The 21,511-nt window shown below is 44.8% G+C and overlaps 1 protein-coding gene across 7 annotated transcripts in view; it reads right to left on the bottom strand.

The window, feature by feature from the left end:
* GRIA1 (glutamate ionotropic receptor AMPA type subunit 1) overlaps positions 1-21,511 on the bottom strand; it is a 355,517-nt gene that overhangs the window by 29,312 nt on the left and 304,694 nt on the right. For all 7 annotated transcript variants that reach the window (XM_069589980.1, XM_069589979.1, XM_069589983.1 and 4 more), the window contains 2 exons: positions 17,792-17,990; positions 13,217-13,464 (listed from right to left, as the gene is read on the bottom strand). In XM_069589980.1, the coding sequence (XP_069446081.1) occupies positions 13,217-13,464; positions 17,792-17,990 (447 nt within the window). The remainder of the gene's footprint in view (positions 1-13,216; positions 13,465-17,791; positions 17,991-21,511) is intronic.

Below are 21,511 nucleotides of genomic sequence, written 5' to 3'. Positions count from 1 at the left end.
GGCTGCCGTCTATGGGGTCTCACAGAGTCGGACATGACTGAAGTGACTTAGCAGCAGCAGCAAGAGATTCTTAATAGGACCTGTGTCACTGGGTTTCTGTGAGGAGTACATGAATTAGGGAAGGCGTGTGAGGACTTAGAGAGTCTTGCCATGTATATTAATACCTCAATAAATATTGAATTGCTATTTACCCTGGTATTTGCACTGTGGTTTTGTTTCTTAGAGTAGGGGAAGTATTGCCTATACTTAGGCCTCTGTTGAAAAGGAGGAAACTGCATACATATTACCCCTAGTCCATTTCATTCATTTTCTTTTCCAGGCCTCTGGGGGCATGCAAAGTTGCAGTCCCTGCATTAGATCTTGGGACCTAATCTTGGAGGTGCCACTGTCGTGATGTATTCATCTTTGCTTTCCTTAAAAGTATGTACTTAGTGCTTTGAGAATACTATACGTGGGGTGTTGGTAGAGTTCAGTTACATGATTATGGTCATATACTTTCATGCTGCATCTAGGAAGATCACTGGTAACAGTGAAAGGCACTGTTAAGTCCCTTTAAAGAGCTGGTTCATTTAATTTGTGTTGTATGGTCTATGCAGTGAGACTAGTATTTCTTGGTTCTCTGAAGTAGACAGAGCAAACACATCAACTAATTTGATAACCTGCCCATGAAGTTACAATATACATGGAAGCTGGCTGGACAGGAATCAGTCTATATGACATGCAATCAATAGGAGTTTCCTACAAGCTACATTTTCCTTTAGGTTCTGTGGGACAGTTGGCCCTTGCCTCACTGAATTATATTTTGAGTTATAGGTGGAGAGAAATAAAAAGCAGTAAGAGGAAAGAGACTGGAGTGGGGAAAAGTAGTGTTTATGGGACACAGGGAAACTGGCTTGACTAGTGGTATGAATTTTTTTTTAAACATTCTTCCAGAGAAATAAATTTCATTCCCATGGGAATAGAGACTATGATTAAGAGGTCATTATGCTCTTTTTCTGCTAGTTGTCTGTGCTGAGGAGGGATGAATAATATATGTAAATTTCCCCGCCTGACTTTCTTTTGTTTGAAAACTGCTGGCTTACCACCCCCATCCAGTTGGGAGGATGTGGTTTCTTTGGTTAAAGATTCACCTGGGTCTTTGTCCCTTATCCTCCCCTAGGGAGAGACTGATTAGATATGATGATCCAACCAGGATCAGAGCCCACAGGACCATTCATAAGACATTCCTGAAACAGATGACCCAGAATTTCTGTGCAGGGGCTCAACTCAGGACCACTCCCTACCCCTTCCTTTCTACCTCCAGACAAATAGATGGAAGCAATGTGGCTTTCAGCTAAATGTTTGTGATACCCAGTGTAAAGGGAATAAAACTATATATCTAAACAGTTGTGTTACCTGGTATCCTGTAGTTTCTGCCCCTTTGCAATAAAAGGAAGCCAAGAAGGGTCTGGCTCAGAGAAGGTAAACACCACTTATTTGGGTCGATCCCCAAACTTACAGAATAGATGCTGCACCCCTGGAAGTAGCACATTGATGGAGCCATGGGGGAGCAAAGGAGATTGATATCCAAGGACTCCGGAGGTACCTTGAGCTCTTCGTAAGTGATTGCCTTTATCCTTAAGACAATCCTGCAGGGTTTCAGGATCCCCATTGGGAAGATGAGAAAACTAAGCCTCTGAGAGATTAAGTAATAACAGTTCTTAGTCACTAAATGTGTGCCAGGCACCGTGCTAAGCACTTCATAGCATCTCATTTAATAATTTAACAACCACCGAAGTTTACAGTAGTGCTACCTTCAGTTGTTATATTTGGGAAGATTGAGACTTTGGGAGTGGAAGTAACATGTCTGAATGATTTTTGCCATTAACTGGCAGCCCTGGGATTTATACTGAGTCCTAACTCCAGGGCCCTGACAATCAGTCAGTGGTCCACACTGCTGCTTGCTACTTCCCTAAAGTGACAGGATTGTAGATGTGAGAGGCAGAGTTTGAACAGGGTCTGATCTACACAAAATACATTGCCTCTTATATCCACAATCCCCAAGAGATAGAGCTGGGGCAGGTATGCAGTCCTTCCCCATCCTGGTCTGCCTTTGTGTAACAGCAGCTGTCTTCTTGGGAAAAGCAAAAGACTGGGCAAATCTGAAATAAAGTTGCTGAGGGGAGAGAGGTGGAGGGAAGAGGATAGATTGAGAGAGAGAGAAAGAGAGAGAGAAAAGAATTGCTATTTTTGACAGCATCAGCCTCTTAAATGAAAGCACCATGCAATTTGTGTATCAGCGGGAGAACGCAGTGCTTGGGCAGGCAAATCACAGCCTGCTCTGGCTGCTGTTCTCACCGCGGTCAAGGCCATTCGTTTCCCGTGTGGTTCCTCTCCCCAGATCTTCCTTGTCACCTTGCTGTCTCCACTCTCCTCCCCTCTCTCCTTAATGTGTCGCTCTGCGGGTTACCAGCTCCTCCACCAGGCATGATAAAAACAGCCCTAACAGGAATAAGTGTGCGTTTGCCTTTGTGATGCCGCCAGGATCCTCCAACATAAATCCGCACCACGCAGCTCCCGCCTAGCTGTGCAGGAGTGCTAGCTCCTGCCTCGTGAAGGAGTGCTTTGGCTGTGGAGGCCATCCGGTGTCTCGTTTCCCGTGGTGTTCTCAGGATGCCACCTTACAACGTGGCAGAGGCAGGGAAGTGCACCTCTGTTAGCACGGAGTGGGGAATGTAGGGGGGGGAAAAGGCTTTTGTAATTAGGGTTTGTACTTAAGCTCTGTCCCATGAGTCACTCCGAGAACCTGGGCAAAGCTTCACTACTCTGAGTCTTAGCTTCCTAACCTGCGAAGGAAAATGATAACTTCTAAATCCTCCTATATGAGGGGAGGATGAATGCTGGGACATTGCTAGGGTACGGAAGGAACCCACCCTGCCTGGCATATAGTAGTTATGAAATGAATACAAGTCTTCTCTTCTTTCCTTTTACAGACAGTGCAAAGCGGTCTGCTTTTCATCACTGAAAGAAGTGAAAAGCACTGTGGAGTTTCAGGAAGCATATAACTCTTTCAGTGATGTTTCTGTTTCAGTCCATCATGGGCAAGCAGGGAAACTTAACAAGCAATGGATGTGCCCCTTTCCACTGTTAGACAGAGGACAGTGATGTCAGCCCGTGGTGTGACCTTGACCCTTGCACTGTGTGCCCACCTAAAGGCAAAGGGTGCAGGAGGAAGGTAGGATTCCCTAGGGAATTCCAACAGCTCAGACAGCCAGCCACCTACCTTTTTGGAACCTCACTTCCCTTATTTGTATATTGGTTGTAAAAGTGTTGGTTGCTCAGTTGTGTCTGACTCTTTGTGACCCCATGTACTATAGCCCACCAGGCTCCTCTGTCCATGGGATTTCCCGGACAAGAATACTACAGTGGGTAGCCATTCCTTTCACCAGGGGATCTTACTGACCCAAGAATCGAACCCGGGTTTTCTGCATTGTCAGGCGGATTGTTTTCCATCTAAGCACTAAAGTATGTGTGTGTGTGTGTGTGTGTGTGTGTGTGTGTGTGTGTGCTGGGGAAGGATAAATGATCTTTTCCTCCAAATAATAATCTTTTCCTGACAGTTTCCCTCTTTATATCCACTCTGGCCTCATGGTTGAGAAGATCCCAACCTGGGATGTCATGTTGCCTGGGCTGAAAACCCAGCTTTCCAATTTCCACACCAGGTCATCCTGTGCAAACTCCATAACCTCTCTGTGCCTCAGTTTCCCAAATTATACAATTGGAATGAAAACAATATTACCTTCCCAGGGTTGTTGTTAGGATTATATAAGCCAGTGAGCATCTCATACTTCAGAGAAGTGCCTAGGATGAGTCAGTGCTTGATAAATGTTAACAGCAGGTCTTAGCACCACCACTAAAAGGCTAAATTAACCGCCCCCCACCTGCCGGCTTTGGCTTGTGTACTGGGCTAGGGCACCAGTTTCTTAGAAGGTTTCTCTGCATTTTCTCTAATCCATCCCATGTGTCCTGACCTGAGAAGCTTCTGTACTGATGCAGCACTCCTCTGGCAGACCTCCAGTCTCTATTCAAACACGCAAGCACACACAACACTTTCTCTTTCTACCTCCCTCTTGGTCCCTCCCTTCTTTTTTTTCCTCTCTCCCTTTTTATCCCCTAATTCCCTCCCTCTCTTCCTTTCTCTCTGGCTCTTCTGAAGATACAGGCAAATCCAGCCTCTGCTGAGAGACCTTTGTCTCTGATCAGGCCTGACCTGGGTCACAGAGGTCAGGGGGTTACCATGACAACAAGCATCCCTGGCTACCCATCAGGAGGCAAGGACCAATTGAAAGAGACTGTCATTTCCCTGGGACATACTGTGTTTATTCTCAGCAGCAGACCCTGCACCAATACCACACTATGGAAAGAGGGTGGGAGGGAGGGAGAGAAAGAAATATCAGGGTTTTATTTTATTTTTTTAAGTATGTTCTCTGTGGGGGAGGACCACAGATTGTTCTCAGAGAGAGACAATTTATTTCTAATACAGAGGGATGAGGGTGGGGCTCACGTGTATTTCTGATGAACACAGTTGGTATCACAAAGAAGGAAAAAATAAGTTATTTGGCCCAAAAGTGATTTTGTGATAGGTCTAATGGGAGGAGGATTGGGGTGGAGAATTAACAGTAATGAGTACCCTCTGTGACAAGCACTTTATGTTATTTCATCAGAACTCAGAGCAACTGCAATGAATTGTTATTACTCCAATTTTACAGAAGAGAAAACAGAGGCTCATAAAATTATAGTGACTCACCAAGCTAGCTCAAACTGCTGGTAAAGTAATGGCCCTTGACCTTGAATTGAGGTTGTTTGACTCCACGGATCATGGTTTTGACACTATTCAATGCAGTTTCCCTGTTATTCTCCCATCATAATCATCTTCCTTTTGTTTCCAAGCCACTGCTTCCTCAGAAAACATGTACGACTCTCTTTCCTGACCTCTAACCTTGTCTCCCAAAGTGGACTGCTGTCCACCATAACAGAATCGCCAGGGGACTTGTGGAAATTGAACATTCCTGGACCCCACGTAGACTTGCAGAATCAGGAATCTCAGGAATCAGAGTCTAGAAAGGGGCATTTTAAACCAGATTCCCTAGATTTTAAAGCATACTGAAGTTGGGAAGTGGTTCTTTATGGCAAGTCAACATCACCAAAACAGAATTTGTTTATTTGTTTCCCAGTTATATTATCAGTCAATGTGACTCTAAAAGTAGAAAAATCTTAATTGCCTTGAAGACACAATAATGTCACAGGGTCCCAGTGTGGAGGTGGGCAGCTAGGAGACCTTTAGTCCCTGGAAGTAAGACCACTCCCCATAAAACCTTGTGACATCTCTTCCTGAGTCATGGCCTTAACCACCCTCCTTGCTGCTGCTGCTGCTGCAGCTGCTAAGTCGCTTCAGTTGTGTCCGACTCTGTGCGACCCCATAGATGGCAGCCCACCAGGCTCCCCCGTCCCTGGGATTCTCCAGGCAAGAACACTGGAGTGGGTTGCCATTTCCTTCTCCAGTGCATGAAAGCGAAAAGTGAAAGTGAAGTCGCTCAGTCGTGTCCGACTGTTTGCGACTTCATGGACTGCAGCCCAACAGGCTCCTCCATCCATGGGATTTTCCAGGCAAGAGTACTGGAGTGGGGTGCCATTGCCTTCTCCGACCTCTCTCCTTATTTTTAGCCAAATGCCAACGCAGACAGGTGATTCTTAGGAGATATTTTCTAGCCTTGATTTGTGTGAAGGGAGAAAAATATATTCAGTAGGGATGCTATTGAGACTAAAATATTGATGAGCAATCTTGAACTATGTCTGATTAAAAACTAAAACAGATATAAACAAGCTACAGTCAGTGCTGGCCTTCTCTAGTGACTCAGACAGTCAAGAATCTGCCTGCAATGAAGGAGGTATGGGTTCGATCCCTGGATTGGGAAGATCCCCAGGAGGAGGATATGGAAACCCACTCCACTATTCTTGCCTGGAGACTCCCGTGGACAGAGCAGCCTGGTGGGCTACAGTCCATTGGGTGGTGAAGAGTTGGACACAACTGAGTGACTAACACTTCTACAGTCAGTGCTATAGGAGGAGGACATAATTGGCATTCTCCATCATTTCTGCTCCATCATTTATGTACCCCTCTCAGCCTTTCTCAACCTTCTAGTTGCCCTAGAGGTAAAATTGAGGTGGGCTAATAACACCACCTGACCTGCCTCTTGAGAAACCAATATGCAGGTCAGCAAGCAACAATTAGAACTGGACATGGAACAACAGACTGGTTCCAAACAGGAAAAGGAGTACGTCAAGGCTGTACATTGTCACCCTGCTTATTTAACTTATATGCAGAGTACATCACGAGAAATGCTGGGCTTCATGAAGCACAAGCTGGAATCAAGATTGCCAGGAGAAATATCAATAACCTCAGATATGCAGATGATACCACCCTTATGGCAGAAAGTGAAGAGGAACTACAAAGCCTCTTGATGAAAGTCAAAGAGGAGAGTGAAAAAGTTGGCTTAAAGCTCAACATTCAGAAATTGAAGATCATGGCATCTGGTCCCATTACTTCATGGTCCCATCACTAGATGGGGAAACAGTGGAAACAGTCAGACTTTATTTTGGGGGGCTCCAAAATCACTGCAGATGGTGATTGCAGCCATGAAATTAAAAGACACTTACTCCTTGGAAGGAAAGTTATGACCAACCTAGATAACATATTCAAAAGCAGAGACATTACCTTGCCAACAAAGGTCCGTCTAGTCAAGACTATGGTTTTTCCAGTGGTCATGTATGGATGTGAGAGTTGGACTGTGAAGAAAGCTGAGCCCCAAAGAATTGATGCTTTTGAACTGTGGTGTTGGAGAAGACTCTTGAGAGTCTCTTGGACTGCGAGGAGATCCAGTCAGTCCATCCTAAAGGAGGTCAGTCCTGGGTGTTCAATGGAAGGACTGATACTAAAGCTGAAACTCCAGTACTTTGGCCACCTCATGTGAAGAGTTGACTCATTGGGAAAGACTCTGATGCTGGGAGGGATTAGAGGCAGGAGGAGAAGGGGACGACTGAGGATGAGATGGCTGGATGGCATCACTGACTCAGTGGACATGAGTTTGAGTAAACTCTGGGAGTTGGTGATAGACAGGGAGACCTGGCGTGCTTCCATTCATGGGGTTGAAAAGAGTCGGACACGACTGAGCGACTGAACTGCACTGAACTGAATAATTCTGTTTGGGAGGTAAGCCCATGTCTGCCTGTTTTCTGTCCTTGCCAGAATCAGTTTGTACCTGGTTATTCCTGAAGAGGAGCACAGAAGTCCCTAGAAAGGGCCTATAACAGACTTCTTTCCCAAAGTACCAAGTCTTAAAGTAAGACATCGATGACAAACATAGAACCACTTCTTCCGTCTGTCCCCATCTCCTTATGATCTGTAACCACATTCATTATCTCCTACCCAAATGACCACACCAGCTTTCTAAATAACCTTCCCTGCCTATAGTCCCCCTCACTTTGGTCCATCTCACAAACCACTGCCAGGATCATCTTTGGGAGTCTGTCTGACATGGTCCCTCCATCAGTGGCCTTCAGTGACCCCTACTGACATCAGATAAAAAAATACAGAGACATTTGAAATCCTTTTCACTGTGACCACAACGTGTCACTCTTGCTTATTAATGTGCATGCTAGTTCAAGAGGATTTTTGTTTCTGATAACAAGCCCTATGTTTTCCCACCTCTGTGTTGCTTTTCCTCTGTCCCCTCCACCTGGAGTCCCTTCTCACCTAGCACGGTTTCTTCAGGGGCCTGTCTTGGTTGTTGCCTCTGCCTTGCAACCTTTGGGCATCCTCCCATTCCGATGCTGACTCTCCTCCTCTTGCATGTCTTGGCTCTCTCAGAGCCTCGGGTAGACTATCAGGTATCTGTATAATACTGCTGATGAGCTATGCTTGATCATGCATCATTTAAGGGCTGGAATCATGTCTCTCTCACCACGGATCCCTGAAGTGCAGCACACAATTCTTTGTGTGAAGAAAAGGAATCTGTGCAGCTGCATGGAAGGCTCGGGGATTGGGTCTTAGAGCCTCTCCCACGAAGCTGCACCCTCTCCCTGTCACGTTGGCCCACACATCCGGCTTGGACAAGACACGTGACAGGACACAAACACGCCATGATCACAGGGACCAGAGAAGACGCCATGTAACCACAGTCACAGTTAAAGACCAGGCTTTGACCAATGTCCCAGTTAGGGTATAACTCTCAGAAGATCCATTAAACTCTTGAGAGATGGTTTGTGAAGGAGCGTCATTACTTGAGATTTTAACTCAGGCTAATCTGGTGTGGATTCCTTCTTGGGTTGGGAAAACAGGGGCCATGCTCCCTTAGTTAGGAAATTTGAATACGTCGCTTCCAACTGAAGGGAGTATTTATCATAATAAAAGAAAGTTCAGACCAGCAGATACATTGAGTTGGCAGCAGAAGTTGGCAATAGATCACAATTAGTAGGTTTACCAGTTATCTTCCCCTAGCGACCGGCATTGGCTGTGCAGGTCTTTATCCACAACCTCAGGGCTTCGGAAACAAAACTCATCCCCTCACCCAACCCCCAGCATGCAGGGACAGCCAACAAACAGCATCTGTTTCAAAGAAACGCCACCTGTCCAAATAGAAAAATCAAGCACTGAACCACCTCGCTTCCTGAGTATCTGTTTCCAGAGCAGAAGAGACAAACACACCATTCTGTCACGGACAGCCTTTTCCCGCTCCGTAGGGACACACCTGGCCCCTGCCAAGTAGACCTGGCAAGGTTTAGAGGAACATTTGGGCCTTAGTTACCAGTGCTCTGACCTTATGGGGCAGAGCTGGGTGATCCGCCTTGGAGGAGCCTGAAGCTTCTAGGAGGCAGGCTGGAAGGGAGTGAATGTTCTGCAGGTGTGATCAGGTCTAGCTTTCTGGAGAGCAGGTGGTAGAGGGGACCGCAAGGGAGGTCCTTTCTTGCCACGGGCACTGGCACTAAGTCTGGAGCACACCCTCCTGTGAGAACTGCAGGAGTCCCACCTTTCACAGGGTGGAAGAGAGGTTTGCAACATCTGTGGTGTAAAAACTCCTAATGAGTCTACAATTTTGTGAATGGTTAGACAGTGTTTAGAAAGGTATTTTCTGTGATTCTAAATGCTTCGAGAACAACACTGATTTCCTCTGTATCATCTTTAAGCACCTTGAAGCCCCTTTTCAGTGGGGACCAAAGGTATCATGTATTAATACTACCCCTTTATGCCACTGCTCACTTCCCATCTCTGCCATGCAGAATCATTTGCTGGGATCAGATCAGTGGATCTGAGATTGTTGGGCAGGCACATGTGTCTGTGGCATTTCGTTTGCCATGACTTGCTGGTATTCGATCATACCTGGAGGAATCAGCATCATCTAGCGGAGTAAGGCAGAGACATGAAGGAAACCTGGCTGGACTGTGTGTGTGCATATGTGGTTACTTACTCATGTTTTCTGCAGCTGTTTTGCAGTGGTATGTTTCCTGGGACCTCCACCCTACTGGTTGCTAGAATGATTCCTTTTATTGCAGAGATGAGAAGTAGAATCCCATAGAGGGAGAAGGGATTTTTCCAGACGAGCAACTCAAGGCCCTCTTAGGATGAGAGTTGCTCTTCTGTTTTTGAGTCGGGGAGCCCCATGGCTATCATAACGGTTGCCAATGGAGAGAAAGGAGAACCAGGAGAGAGCTGTGGACATGTGGCCACCACCATTTATGTATTCTTGACTTGCACATCAACCATCTGACTTGGAAGATGTTTTTTTTTATTACTCTTTCCTTTTATCTTGCTCTTTTTTTCTCCAAACAGTAAATGACTTGTTATGTCTTACAGAGACATAAGCAATAGAATTAAGTATTTCTTTAATAGAGTTGAACTATTTTCAATACTTATCTCAGAAAGAAACTTTGATCATGTAAAACCCATAAAGGCAGTGTTACTGCTCAAAAAAGTGGTGCATTAAAAAAAGAAGTGCGTTAAAGTGAGCATTCACTATCACCTTTAGGCTTCAAAGTGGTGAGTGGATGCTCTGGGCTCCAAAAGTCCGCTTGCAGATCTTTTGAGTTGATGGTTATTGTTTGACCCATGTACATAGGTACTGGGAAACCTGGTCTAAGTCCAGTCTTCTGCCTTTAATGGTGCTGTCGGTCATGGACCCCAGCAGAGTGTTAGAGTAAGTACAACTGTGGGCTCTGAAGTCAGACTGCCTGGACTTGAAATCTGGCTCTTTTATTAGCTGTGTCTACTTGGTCGGGTAACTTAATTCTGTGCTGCTCTTTCCTCATCTGTACAGTGGGGATGGTGGTACTTCATAGGGAAATCAAGAGGATAATATGAGATAATGCATAGCACAGTGTGTGGCGTGTGGTAGGCAGTCACTCAGCAGTAGCTTTTGTTACAGTGGAAAGTCATTTGAATTGCCAGATGACCTGAGATTTGTGTTCATGTTACTGACTTTGTCACTATGTTCCGGGCATCTGTGTGTGGGATAGAAAGATGGAGGTAATGTATTCAGTGGGCAATTCATGTCACTTTCTGTACCTATCCCCTGCCCCCAACTTTACATCCAAATATTTGGATCAAATGAGGTCCCTGACTTAATAAAACCTTCAGTAAATTATAACAGTGCAGCATCATTGGTGTTCCTGGACCTATAAAAACACGTTCTCTACTTTGGGCCTTTCTAGGGTGATGCTTTGTAAGTATCTCAAAGTCTCTTGCCAAGCACTGTCCTCTGGATCCTCTTTGAACTTTGCCTAAATGTGTACAAAGAGCTTTTTAAGTTTTTCCAGACAAAAATGCATGATTTATAAAATACCAGGCCATTTTGTTTCCTTTTATTAGGTCACATTCAATTATTTTTATATTCCTACAGATATGTTTATTTCCTGATATTTGGACAGTTACAGTTCTTCAATATATTTTCATTTCTATTCAGATAAGGACAAAAATCCTTAACAAAATCTATTTGCAATTCTCCAGTCATAGCTAAACCTTTTCTCTTAGTTATTACCTGTGTTCTAGGAGGATCTAGCTTCTTTTGGTTTATGAGTTGTACCGAAATTTCTTGTCTTAAGAATCTTTGCACATTTTGTTCCCTCTGCCCAGACTGTTCTCTACCCCTCCCCTCACTGAACTTACTTAACTCCTATTGATACATCATATTTCAGCTTGAAAAGAGTATCCTTGGAAGAGTCTTCTCAGCTACATCCCACCCATCCTGCATTCCAGTTGGACCTTGTTATCTCTGGGTGTATTTGAGATCTTCTCTGTGTCTTTACTGTTCTGTAATTTCGACTGAATCAGCTGCTGGTTTTCATCTTTTTATCCGGCTTGGGAGTCAAAATTTTTGAATCTGAGTATTTATGTTTTCCATAAATTCTGGAAAATTCCCTTCAAATATTATCCCTGCTTCACCCTCTCTTGTCTCCATCTGGAACTTAAAGAAGATGCACCTGGGTTTTTTTTTTCTCTCTCTCTCTCTCATGTCTATTCACCTCTTTATTATATTTTTAATCCTTCTATGTGATAGTCTAGGGAATTTTGTCTGATTTTTTCTGGTACACTAATTTTCTCTTCAACTCTGTCTAATTTGCTGTTTAACACTTCCACTGACATTTTATGTTAATGACTACTTTTCTTCTCTAAATCCTAACTGGTACTCTTCCAAATATGTCTGGTCTTTTATGATAGTGCCTTTTTCTTTTAAAAGTATTTTCGATTGCTTTTATGTTTTTACTTTTACTTCTGATTCTTGCTCATGTATTATATGTTGTCACATAATTTATAACTTTTTTGTGCTTAGGGTAGCCTCAGAATAATTAGCTTCTTACTATGGTTTTGATTTCCTTTTTGGTGTAGAGATTTCTTAACTTGCATTTAAAAGGCTTTTTGTTATATCTTTCTCCAGTATATCTAGGTGTTTTATAGTGGGAGTTTTACTCTGCCAAATTGTTGAAAGTAGGTGTCCTCTACATCCCGTTTTATAGACTATCATAATAGTCAGGGACCATTAAACAATAATCATCTGTTTAATGTCTTTCTTCCCTTCAAGACTGTACTTCCATGGGGACAGGGGCCGTGTTTGTCTTACCCCCAAATTGTAGCTCCAGCTCCTAGCCTAGTGCCTAGATTGTTGTAGGGATCAATATTATTGAAATCAATGAATGATACGGAGGCAGAGGTGGCTCTGGATGTCATGTCATGATGGGTTAGGAGCCCCTCTCCATCTTTTACAACCTTTTACACACTCTCACCTTTCCTTGAATGCTACTCTTCCCTAAAATGATTTAATCCCTCTGTAATTGACATAATGTCTTACAGGTGACTTCATACTGTATTGCATTTAATTACCTTCTGTATAGATTATTCCATTTGAACTTAAAACCACTTTAAACCTAGGAACGGATTAGGTGATTATCCTCTCTTTATAGATGAGGATACTGAAGGTCGGGGAGATATGTCTTACGTTTTGTAAGACAGTCATTAGTAAATCTCAAAGTTAAATCTAGGCCTTTTGATTTTAGTTCTATAAGACTCTGCCACAACTCTTTGCAATGCATACCAGAGGCTCTTAATGTGAAAATAAAGTCCTCTTTGTTTCTTTCCTGAACTACCTATTTCTTGCTCAAGAAATCAGCATCTAGGATAGAATGGGTGCTGACACTCAATTGGTGTCATTTCAGTTTCCATGGCTAGAATCTTAGGGCTCAAATGACTTGATTTTTCATTTGGACCATGTGTTTGTTTCTTTGGAGACAAACATTACAAACCACTTTCTGTCAAAGAATCCAGGTTGCTGGAGAACCCTGTTTGTGGCCTAGTTGGATGTGGAGGTGTCTGGTAAAGGGTGGCATGTTACAAGTCACACAATAGAAACACAAGGTTCATCAGTGTTGAACACTGGGAGGGGTGAGACGAGGCATGGAGAGGGAACACACAGGCAGTGACAGTCAGAGCAAGCTGAGGCCCCCGGGTCAATTTCCAACCTCCGGGCTGAAGATCGCAGGTGGCTGGAATCTCCCAGGCCCACAGGTATCCAAGAAGAGACCTCTTGACGGCTCCCGTGTGGCACTGGAGCCATGTGGCAGACACGGCAGCTTCCTTTCTGAGGCAGGGAGGGGAGAGGGAGTACCAAGGAAGCAAATCTTGGCTACTTACCTCAGGGCGGACCCCTTGGGCGTCGCAATGCCATAGCCTTTCGAATCCAAGTTACCTCCCACCTTCATGGTGTCGCAGGGTTTCCGCTGCTCAATGTACTCATTCATGGTGGACTCTAGAAGGTAGGCGTATTTGCCTTTGGATTTCCTTACTCGGATCATCCCCTCCTCTGTGGTCCGCACAAACACGGATGGCTCTGCTGACTTCATGTACGTCCACATCTTCTCAAACACGGCAATTTTAGACCTCTGGTCAGGGACAGAACAAAGCTGGAATGAAGCATGGGCTGCGCTTGGCATGGAGGTCGGCGCACACACACTAATGAAGAGCTGAATGTGGCTTGATCACACATTCATGAGCGAGATTAGCTCAGGAAGAAACAAATTATGAGTGATTGCAAAATAAGAGGCTCTAATTAGTACCAGTAGGCTCCGAAGTACAAATATCTTGCAAATACAGAATGAATAGGAGAACTCAGAATCTTTTAATTACTGCTAAGTAGTTAGATTCCTCTTAAACATGGGAAGAGTTAAGAAACTGGGGCTCTGTCTAACTCTTAAAGACATCAAAGGACCTATCTATTGTTCAGTAAGGTCATATTTACACAGTTCTGAAGAAGTGGAGAGCTGACTACAGCTGGAATCTGAGTTCATCATAAAAAGACAACAATAAAGAATTTTTAGATCATAGATGCCAAGTTACATTCATCTCGTATTGCAAGACTGTTCTCAGAATGTAATTTGTTGTCCGATAAAGTTAATAACTTGGGACTTGATATGGTCTTCTGCTAACATTTCAAAAGCCTCTATACTCAGCCAAGCTGCTTTCCTCATTTCCTCCTGAACTCATTTTAGACCTTCCTTCCTTTGTGACTTCAACTCGTTTGTTCACTCCCCTGGAGACACTGATTCTCTCCAGCCACATTCCACTCATCTCACAGGTCAGAACAAGTAGTGTGTATTCTGAGACTATCTTGGCTCCAAGAATAATAGTTCTCAGATTCCAGTGGGCACCAGAATCCTGTATGGAGACTGTAAATATGCAGGAGCCAGGCTCTAAACCTAGAGATTTTGATTCAGCAGGTGTGGGGTGAGGCCTAGAAAAAATCTTTTTCAGAAGCTCCCCATGCGATTCATTTGTATGGCCTCTGTGCCCTTACTTTAGAAGCAATGTTGTGAGGATTGATACTCCTCTAGGACACACAGTCCGGTCACTCACTGGATATCCAGGCTAGACTGTGAAGGATTGAGAGCCATGCACATTGGGCACAGATCTCAAGTTTGTGGGCACTGCCTGGGGATAGGGGACATCTTTCCTGCTGTGAGTCCTTCACAGAATCTAACCTTTCATCTAGCAGGCTCCTCGTCAGGGTCCATGATCCAGAATGACAAATCAGCATTGTCCCGTGTGATGTTATTCCCAAAAAGCGTCCCTTCACTGACAGGTATTAAATAGATGTATGTTAGGGCTGCTGATGTCCGGCTTTTGAAAATGCTTTGTAAATGGACAAGTGTTAAACATATATGTATCATGTGTATGTGTGAGTGTGTGTGTGTGCTTAGTTGTATCAGACTCTTTGTGACCCCGTGGACTTTAGCCCATCAGGCTCCTCTGTCTGGAATTTCCCAGGCAAGAATATTGGAGTGGATTGCCCTTTCCTCCTCCAGGGCATCTTCCTGACCCAGGGGTTGAATCGATGTCTCTTGCATTGGTAGGTGGATTCTTTACTGCTGAGCACCTGGAAAACCCTAAACACATAAAAGGGACTATATTTTAAAACGCTTTATTTTGTATTGGAGTATAGGCAGTTAAATTCTCCAAGCTATGCTTCAGTGATACGTGAACTGTGAACTTCCAAATGTTCAAGCTGGTTTTAGAAAAGGCAGAGGAACCAGAGATCAAATTGCCAACATCTGCTGGATCATCAAAAAAGCAAGAGAGTTCCAGAAAAACATCTATTTCTGCTTTATTGACTATGCCAAAGCCTTTGACTATGTGATCACAATAAACTGTGGAAAATCCTGAAAGAGATGGGAATACCAGACCACCTGACCTGCCTCTTGAAAATCCTGTATGCAGGTCAGGAAGCAATAGTTAGAACTGAACATGGAACAACAGACTGGTTCCAAATAGGAAAAGGAGTACATCAAGGCTGTATATTGTCACCCTGCTTATTTAATTTCTATGCAGAGTACATCATGAGAAATGCTGGGCTGGAGGAAGCCCAAGCTGGAATCAAGATTGCCAGGAGAAATATCAATAACCTCACATACGCAGATGATTCCACCCTTATGGCAGAAAGTGAAAAAGAACTAAAGAGCCTCTTAATGAAAGTGAAAGAGGAGAGTGAAAAAGTTACTTAAAGCTCAACATTCAGAAAACGAAGATCATGGCATCTGGTCCCATCACTTCATGGGAAATAGATGGGGAAACAGTGGAAACAGTGTCAGACTTTATTTTTTGGGGCTCCAAAATCACTGCAGATGGTGATTGAGGGCCATGAAATTAAAAGACACTCCTTGGAAGGAAAGTTATGACCAACCTAGATAGCATATTGAAAAGCAGAGACATTACTTTGTCAACAAAGGTCCATCTAGTCAAAGCTATGGTATTTCCAGTGGTCATGTATGGATGTGAGAGTTGGACTGTAAAGAAAGCCGAGTGCCAAAGAATTGATGCTTTTGACCTGTGGTGTTGGAGAAGACTCTTGAGAGTCCCTTGGACTGCGAGGAGATCCAACCAGTCCATCCTAAAGGAGATCTGTCCTGGGTATTCACTGGAAGGACTGATGTTGAAGCTGAAACTCCAATACTTTGGCCACTTGATGCGAAGAGCTGACTCATTTGAAAAGACCCTGATGCTGGGAAAGATTGAGGGCAGGAGGAGAAAGGGATGACAGAGGATGAAATGGTTGGATGGCATCACTGATTCAATGGACATGAGTTTGGGTAAACTCCGGGAGTTGGTGATGGACAGGGAGGCCTGGCATGCTGCGGTTCATGGGGTCACAAAGAGTCGGACATGACTGAGAAACTGTACTGAACTGAACTGATAGGCAATTAACAATGATAGTATCAGGTGGGCATGAAAGGGACTCAGCCATACAAAGGGGATATATTTTTTAAAGACAGTTACTACTAGAGTCAGGCAACATATCTAATCTAATGATTGATATATAGATTACAGATTTCTTTATACATGTAATATGTCATTATTCCTCATGCACAATATCAGGATTATTTTCTTGATATCAACAGGAGTTGGCAAAATACTGACATACATTTAGCTTGTTGTTTGAACCAGCTGATCTCTAAAGATATTTGGGCCCAGAAAAATTCTAGCCCTCAAGGAAAAATGAATGGAGATAGTGACTGGGAATGGCTAGTGAAGCATTTGGTAGAGGGAGCTGTAAGATAGTCTTTAATCAAGTAAACTAGGTGATTTGTTTCATAAGTGGGCACCAGTGTGCACACTGGCCTGAGGGTGAAGAGCCCTGGGTTCCAGGCTTCTATCTACTGCTAACTTTCCCCATTTGTTCCATGAGGAGTTCAGGTATGGTCACTGTTCAGTTCCTTGCTAACTTGAAATATTTGATTCTTTACATGAAGATTCATCATTCAAGCAACAATGTCCTGGGGAGGGGGAAAAAGAAAGGAGAAAAGGGAGGGAGGATCTCAAATTAGGAAAAGAAATACCCCTGACCAATCATGGGATCTGCAGTATATTCAATATTCTCTTATAGGAAACTGAGAAATAGACAAAATCAGCTGTGCCCAGATTTTCAGATCATCTTCCAGGCCCAGAACCAACAAAACACACAGCAGGGCAATTTGCAAGATGCAATTTGACCTGACAGGATGGTCACAGCAGGGAGCGGGGCTGCAGACAGGCTGAGCTGCAGACTGCTCTGGGCAACAGTATGCGGAAAATTAATATGTCCCCTCTGCCTCACCCCAGTGCCCCCGGCACCAAGGCTGCACTCACAGTCTCTGGGTTTGAACTATCAGGAAAATCTCATCTTCAGGAACACGAAGACAGCGTGGCAGGGAGGATGGGAAAGCAGGCTTGGGGTGTTTGTTCTTGGATCTCTCTATCATCTGCAGCTCCCACGGCCCTTCACACATCTTAATTAACTGTCGATGGAGGACTGAGTGACTCTGGGTTGGGGCTGCCAAGGAGCTCTCGGCTGCCATGGGGACGACAAGCTAGATTTTTCAGAGATTAAAAAAAAAAAAAACACAAAAAACTGTTCCTAATCAGTTACTAACAAGACTGAAGGTGCCGGTGGGAGCAGGGAGGGAATTGTATATCATACACTCTGCAGTCCTCAAAGCACTTGATACAGACTAGGGTATGTGAGGGGGTCTAATTCAGTGGAAGAGCTTTGAAGTGTCCATGACTATAGAAATGGAGGGTGTTTGGGGGATCTGTATAAAGCTGAGAAATGTGCTCAGAGTCCCTGGCGTACACTCACTTAAGCAGTTGCCTGTAATCTGGTGCTCTATGAAAGGGATATTTTAATGACGATATTGGTTCCCTTCTGTGGAAGTGCCCCTGGATAAGGGATGTCCCTACCCTGAAGAACTCCTTCGTAGATCCCGCTTCCAGGGTCCCGTAAGCGATTTCCGTCTGCTTTGCTAGGTCCTCGGCACTCTCGATGGGAGACACCATCCTCTCCACCGTCAGGAAGGCGGCCAGGTTGGCTGTGTAGGAGGAGATGATGATCAAGGTGAAGAACCACCAGACACCGCCCACGATGCGGCCGGACAAGGACCTGCAGGCCAAAGGGAAGAGATGTCAGAAGCACAGATGTCAGTTATAGAAGGCTGTGTGACAGGTGGCACTGGTAAAAAGCCCACCTGCTAATGCAGGAGACGTAAGAGACGTGGGTTTAACCCCTGGGTTGGGAACATCCCCTGGAGGAGGGAATGGTAACCAACTCCATTATTCTTGCCTGGAGAATCCTTTGGACAGAGGAGCCTGGCGGGCTACAGTCCACAGGGTTGCAAAAATGTCAGACATGACTGAAGTGACTTAGCACGCACACACGTGGGTGGGGCCGAGGGCTAGCCCCAGCTCATTAGCAGAGCTGTCAAGCCCTATTGCACCCTTCTCTTCTGTCAGCAGAGTGTGAGAATCCAAATGTCAGAGCCTCCTGTGCATTTTCGTTCCTTATCGTGGATGAGGACTTGTGGGGTTGCCATTCAGGGGTGAGACAGCTCTGCAGGCACATCTTCACACTCGCTGTCACACATGCACACACATTGAGACACATGCCAACAAAGAGATACGCCAACACTTGCCCATGAAATCACCAACACGTATAAACATCCTGTTATGTGCAGTTACATATATGCCAGAAGTATGAACATGCATACATGAAGGCAGTACATTTACACGCATGGTGCACGCTTTTGATCATGTCCAGAGGTATTTTCCGACTGCCTTCTACCCAGTGCCCTCCCGGCTGGCAAAGGCCACCAAAATGATGGATTAGAAGAAAGGGAAGGGAGACCATTTTAGAAAGAAAAGACACCACCAGCATTCTGTCCAGCCACTTCGGGGAATGTCACTTGTTGAGTGCAGGCACAGTTCTCTTACTATGGTGAAAGAGAACTGGACTGAAGTAAAAGACAAAGGATAGTCTAATCTGGATCAAAGTGGCAAATATGACAATCATACATGAGAAATTCATCCTTGAGATTATTGTCCTATTCTCCTCTCTTATTCAGAGAAGGCAATGGCAACCCACTCCAGTGCTCTTGCCTGGAAAATCCCATGGACAAAGGAGCCTGGTGGGCTGCAGTCCACAGGGTTGCTGAGGGTCGGACACGACTGAGCGACTTCACTTTCACTTTTCAGTTTCATGCATTGGAGAAGGAAATGGCAACCCACTCCAGTGTTCTTGCCTGGAGAGTCCCAGAGATGGGGGAACCTGGTGGGCTGCCGTCTATGGGGTTGCACAGAGTCAGACACGACTGAAGTGACTTAATGCTAATGCTCCTCTCTTATTCCCAAAGCTGTGGAGAGAAACATGACCAGCCGGGAGTTCTACTGTGACTGTTTGGATTTAGCTAGGAGATTTCAAGTCCAGGGCTTCCCAAAGATATTACCAGTGATGTTGATGTTATATGGGCTGATTTTATGTGGTGGCCAGACGTGGCATCAAGTCAGACTCAATCAGATGGTGACAAAGTTATTCCATTACTCCTTCCATCCTGCTCAGTTTGTTAAGGAAGTGTCATCCTGAAGCCGCTGTACCCTTAATCCCTTTATAACATGTACTCTGACAGCCTCAAGCTCAGGGGTGACAATGCTTAACTAGAACCTCATGCTTAACAACGAGAGTAATCACTAGTCCAAACCACCGAGTTTTACTGATAAAGAAACTCAGGAGTCCCAAGTCACACTGACCCAGGAGCAGCACCCAGGCCTGCTGGCTGGCTTGATTGTTGAGACCTTGTCAACCCTCTCTGTATTATTCCCATGTTCCTGTCTGCTCCACTTTGTTTTGGTTCCTGGGAGATTCCTTTTCACTCTAGGCAGGCAGTGTTCACCCCTAGAAAACCAATAAATACTTATTGCTTGTTCTATGGATGGCACTGTCCTAGATGCTTCAGAGGAAGAGGGAAATAAAAGGAGACTTGTTCAAAGGAGTGAAAGTGCGAGAGGGCAACGAAGCCATGTCCTTTGAAGAACAGCTGCAGAGAGAGGGGTGGCTGTACAGGAAGAAGAGGCTTGGAGAGGTGTGTTCACTGAAGGACTGACATGAGGCTTGTGCCACGTGACCTGATCCAGGCGCATTTGGCAGAAGTTACAGGAAACAGATGCTGTCTGAATAGGAGGAAGATGTTTTTGATGGCGAGTATAGTGCAATGGTGGCTATTCTGGGGGTGAGAGAGAGTTTCCCCATTTCTGAAGATGTTCAAGTGATAAATCATTTATAGAGATATACTTGGTGCCCACCCATGGTTCTCCAGGGTACTAAGTGCTAGGGACACAAAATAAACCAGATAGAGGAAGGGCCAAGCATCACATGGGAGCAGAGACCAACTGCTTCCTCTTACACACCTAGCTCTGACATTGTGTGATTTGAAATCATTAGGAGGTAGGCCAGGATGCATGGATTCTATTGGCCAGTTAAGCAAGATGAGACACACAGAGGCAAATCATTTTCCTAATGCCTGAGGAGTCATATGCAGTTGTACTCCAGATCATACTAGTCTTCTGATGACTGGTCCAGTGTTCTGTTCGCCTACTCTGCTGTGTGTTAAGTCGCTTCAGTTGCGTCTGACTCTTGCAACCCCATGGACTGTAGCCTGCCAAGCTCCTCTGTCCATGGGTTTCTCCAGGCAAGAAACTGGAGTGGGTTGCCATGTTCTCCTCCAAGGGATCTTCTTGACCCAGGGATTGAACCTGCATCTCTTATGTCTCCTGCACTGGGAGGCGGATTCTTTACCACTAGCGCTGTTATAGGTGTGCAGGGTTGTGAGAAGATGCTTCTTTTCCAATTCTGGATGATCACAAGGGCACTTAACTGGATTTCTTGTTTCCATTCAACTCCCCAGCCCCCATCTTCCCATTCCTCTGCCTAATCAGCTTTGCACAAGACAGCCTGCATGATCTTTTGGAAAACATTGATTACATCCTGTTTCTTTGTTGCTTAAAACCCATCAAAGCTCTCTTCTTACACTTGGAATAAAATTCAACTCCTCAGTGGCCCTGTGTGGTCTGGCCCTTGGTTATCTCACCATTGCCGTTACAACATGGATTCTGTAACTCCAGTCACACGGAAATTTGTTTGATCCTTCATACTCAAAAGCCTCTCACCCTTAGTACATGCTGCTCTTTCCCATGATCAATGCATCAACCCTATTCATCCTTCAGACCTCAGCCTAGTCCTCACTCGTTCAGCATTCGAGCTTATGACTTTCAGATCCCCGCGCAACTCACATCACAGTTGATGTCTGACATCTATTTGTGTGAGTGACTGTCAGTTGTACCCCCTCGAGCACGTTCTCTGTGAGAGTAAAGGAACTTATAGCTCTTTTGTGCTGTGTGGAATCTCTAGCACTCAGTACACACTCAGCCTCAATAACAAGTGAATGGCACGGATGCCACCTCTTTTAGAACTGGATGGCTCCCTTCATGTTAGATTCTAGAGCTCAGGAATAACTTTCAGGGTCAGGATAATTCTAACCTGCTTATGTTTCACCATGTCTGGCCCCAAACTGTGTGTTCAGGATGGCCACATTATGTGAACTGAGAGACCCAGTTAAGGTCCCCCCACGTGGG

Source organism: Ovis canadensis, chromosome 5 (assembly GCF_042477335.2).
Source record: "Ovis canadensis isolate MfBH-ARS-UI-01 breed Bighorn chromosome 5, ARS-UI_OviCan_v2, whole genome shotgun sequence".
Classification (NCBI taxonomy): Eukaryota; Metazoa; Chordata; class Mammalia; order Artiodactyla; family Bovidae; genus Ovis; species Ovis canadensis.
Note: the sequence above shows the minus strand (reverse complement) of the source record. Positions and strands in the feature narration are given on the sequence as shown.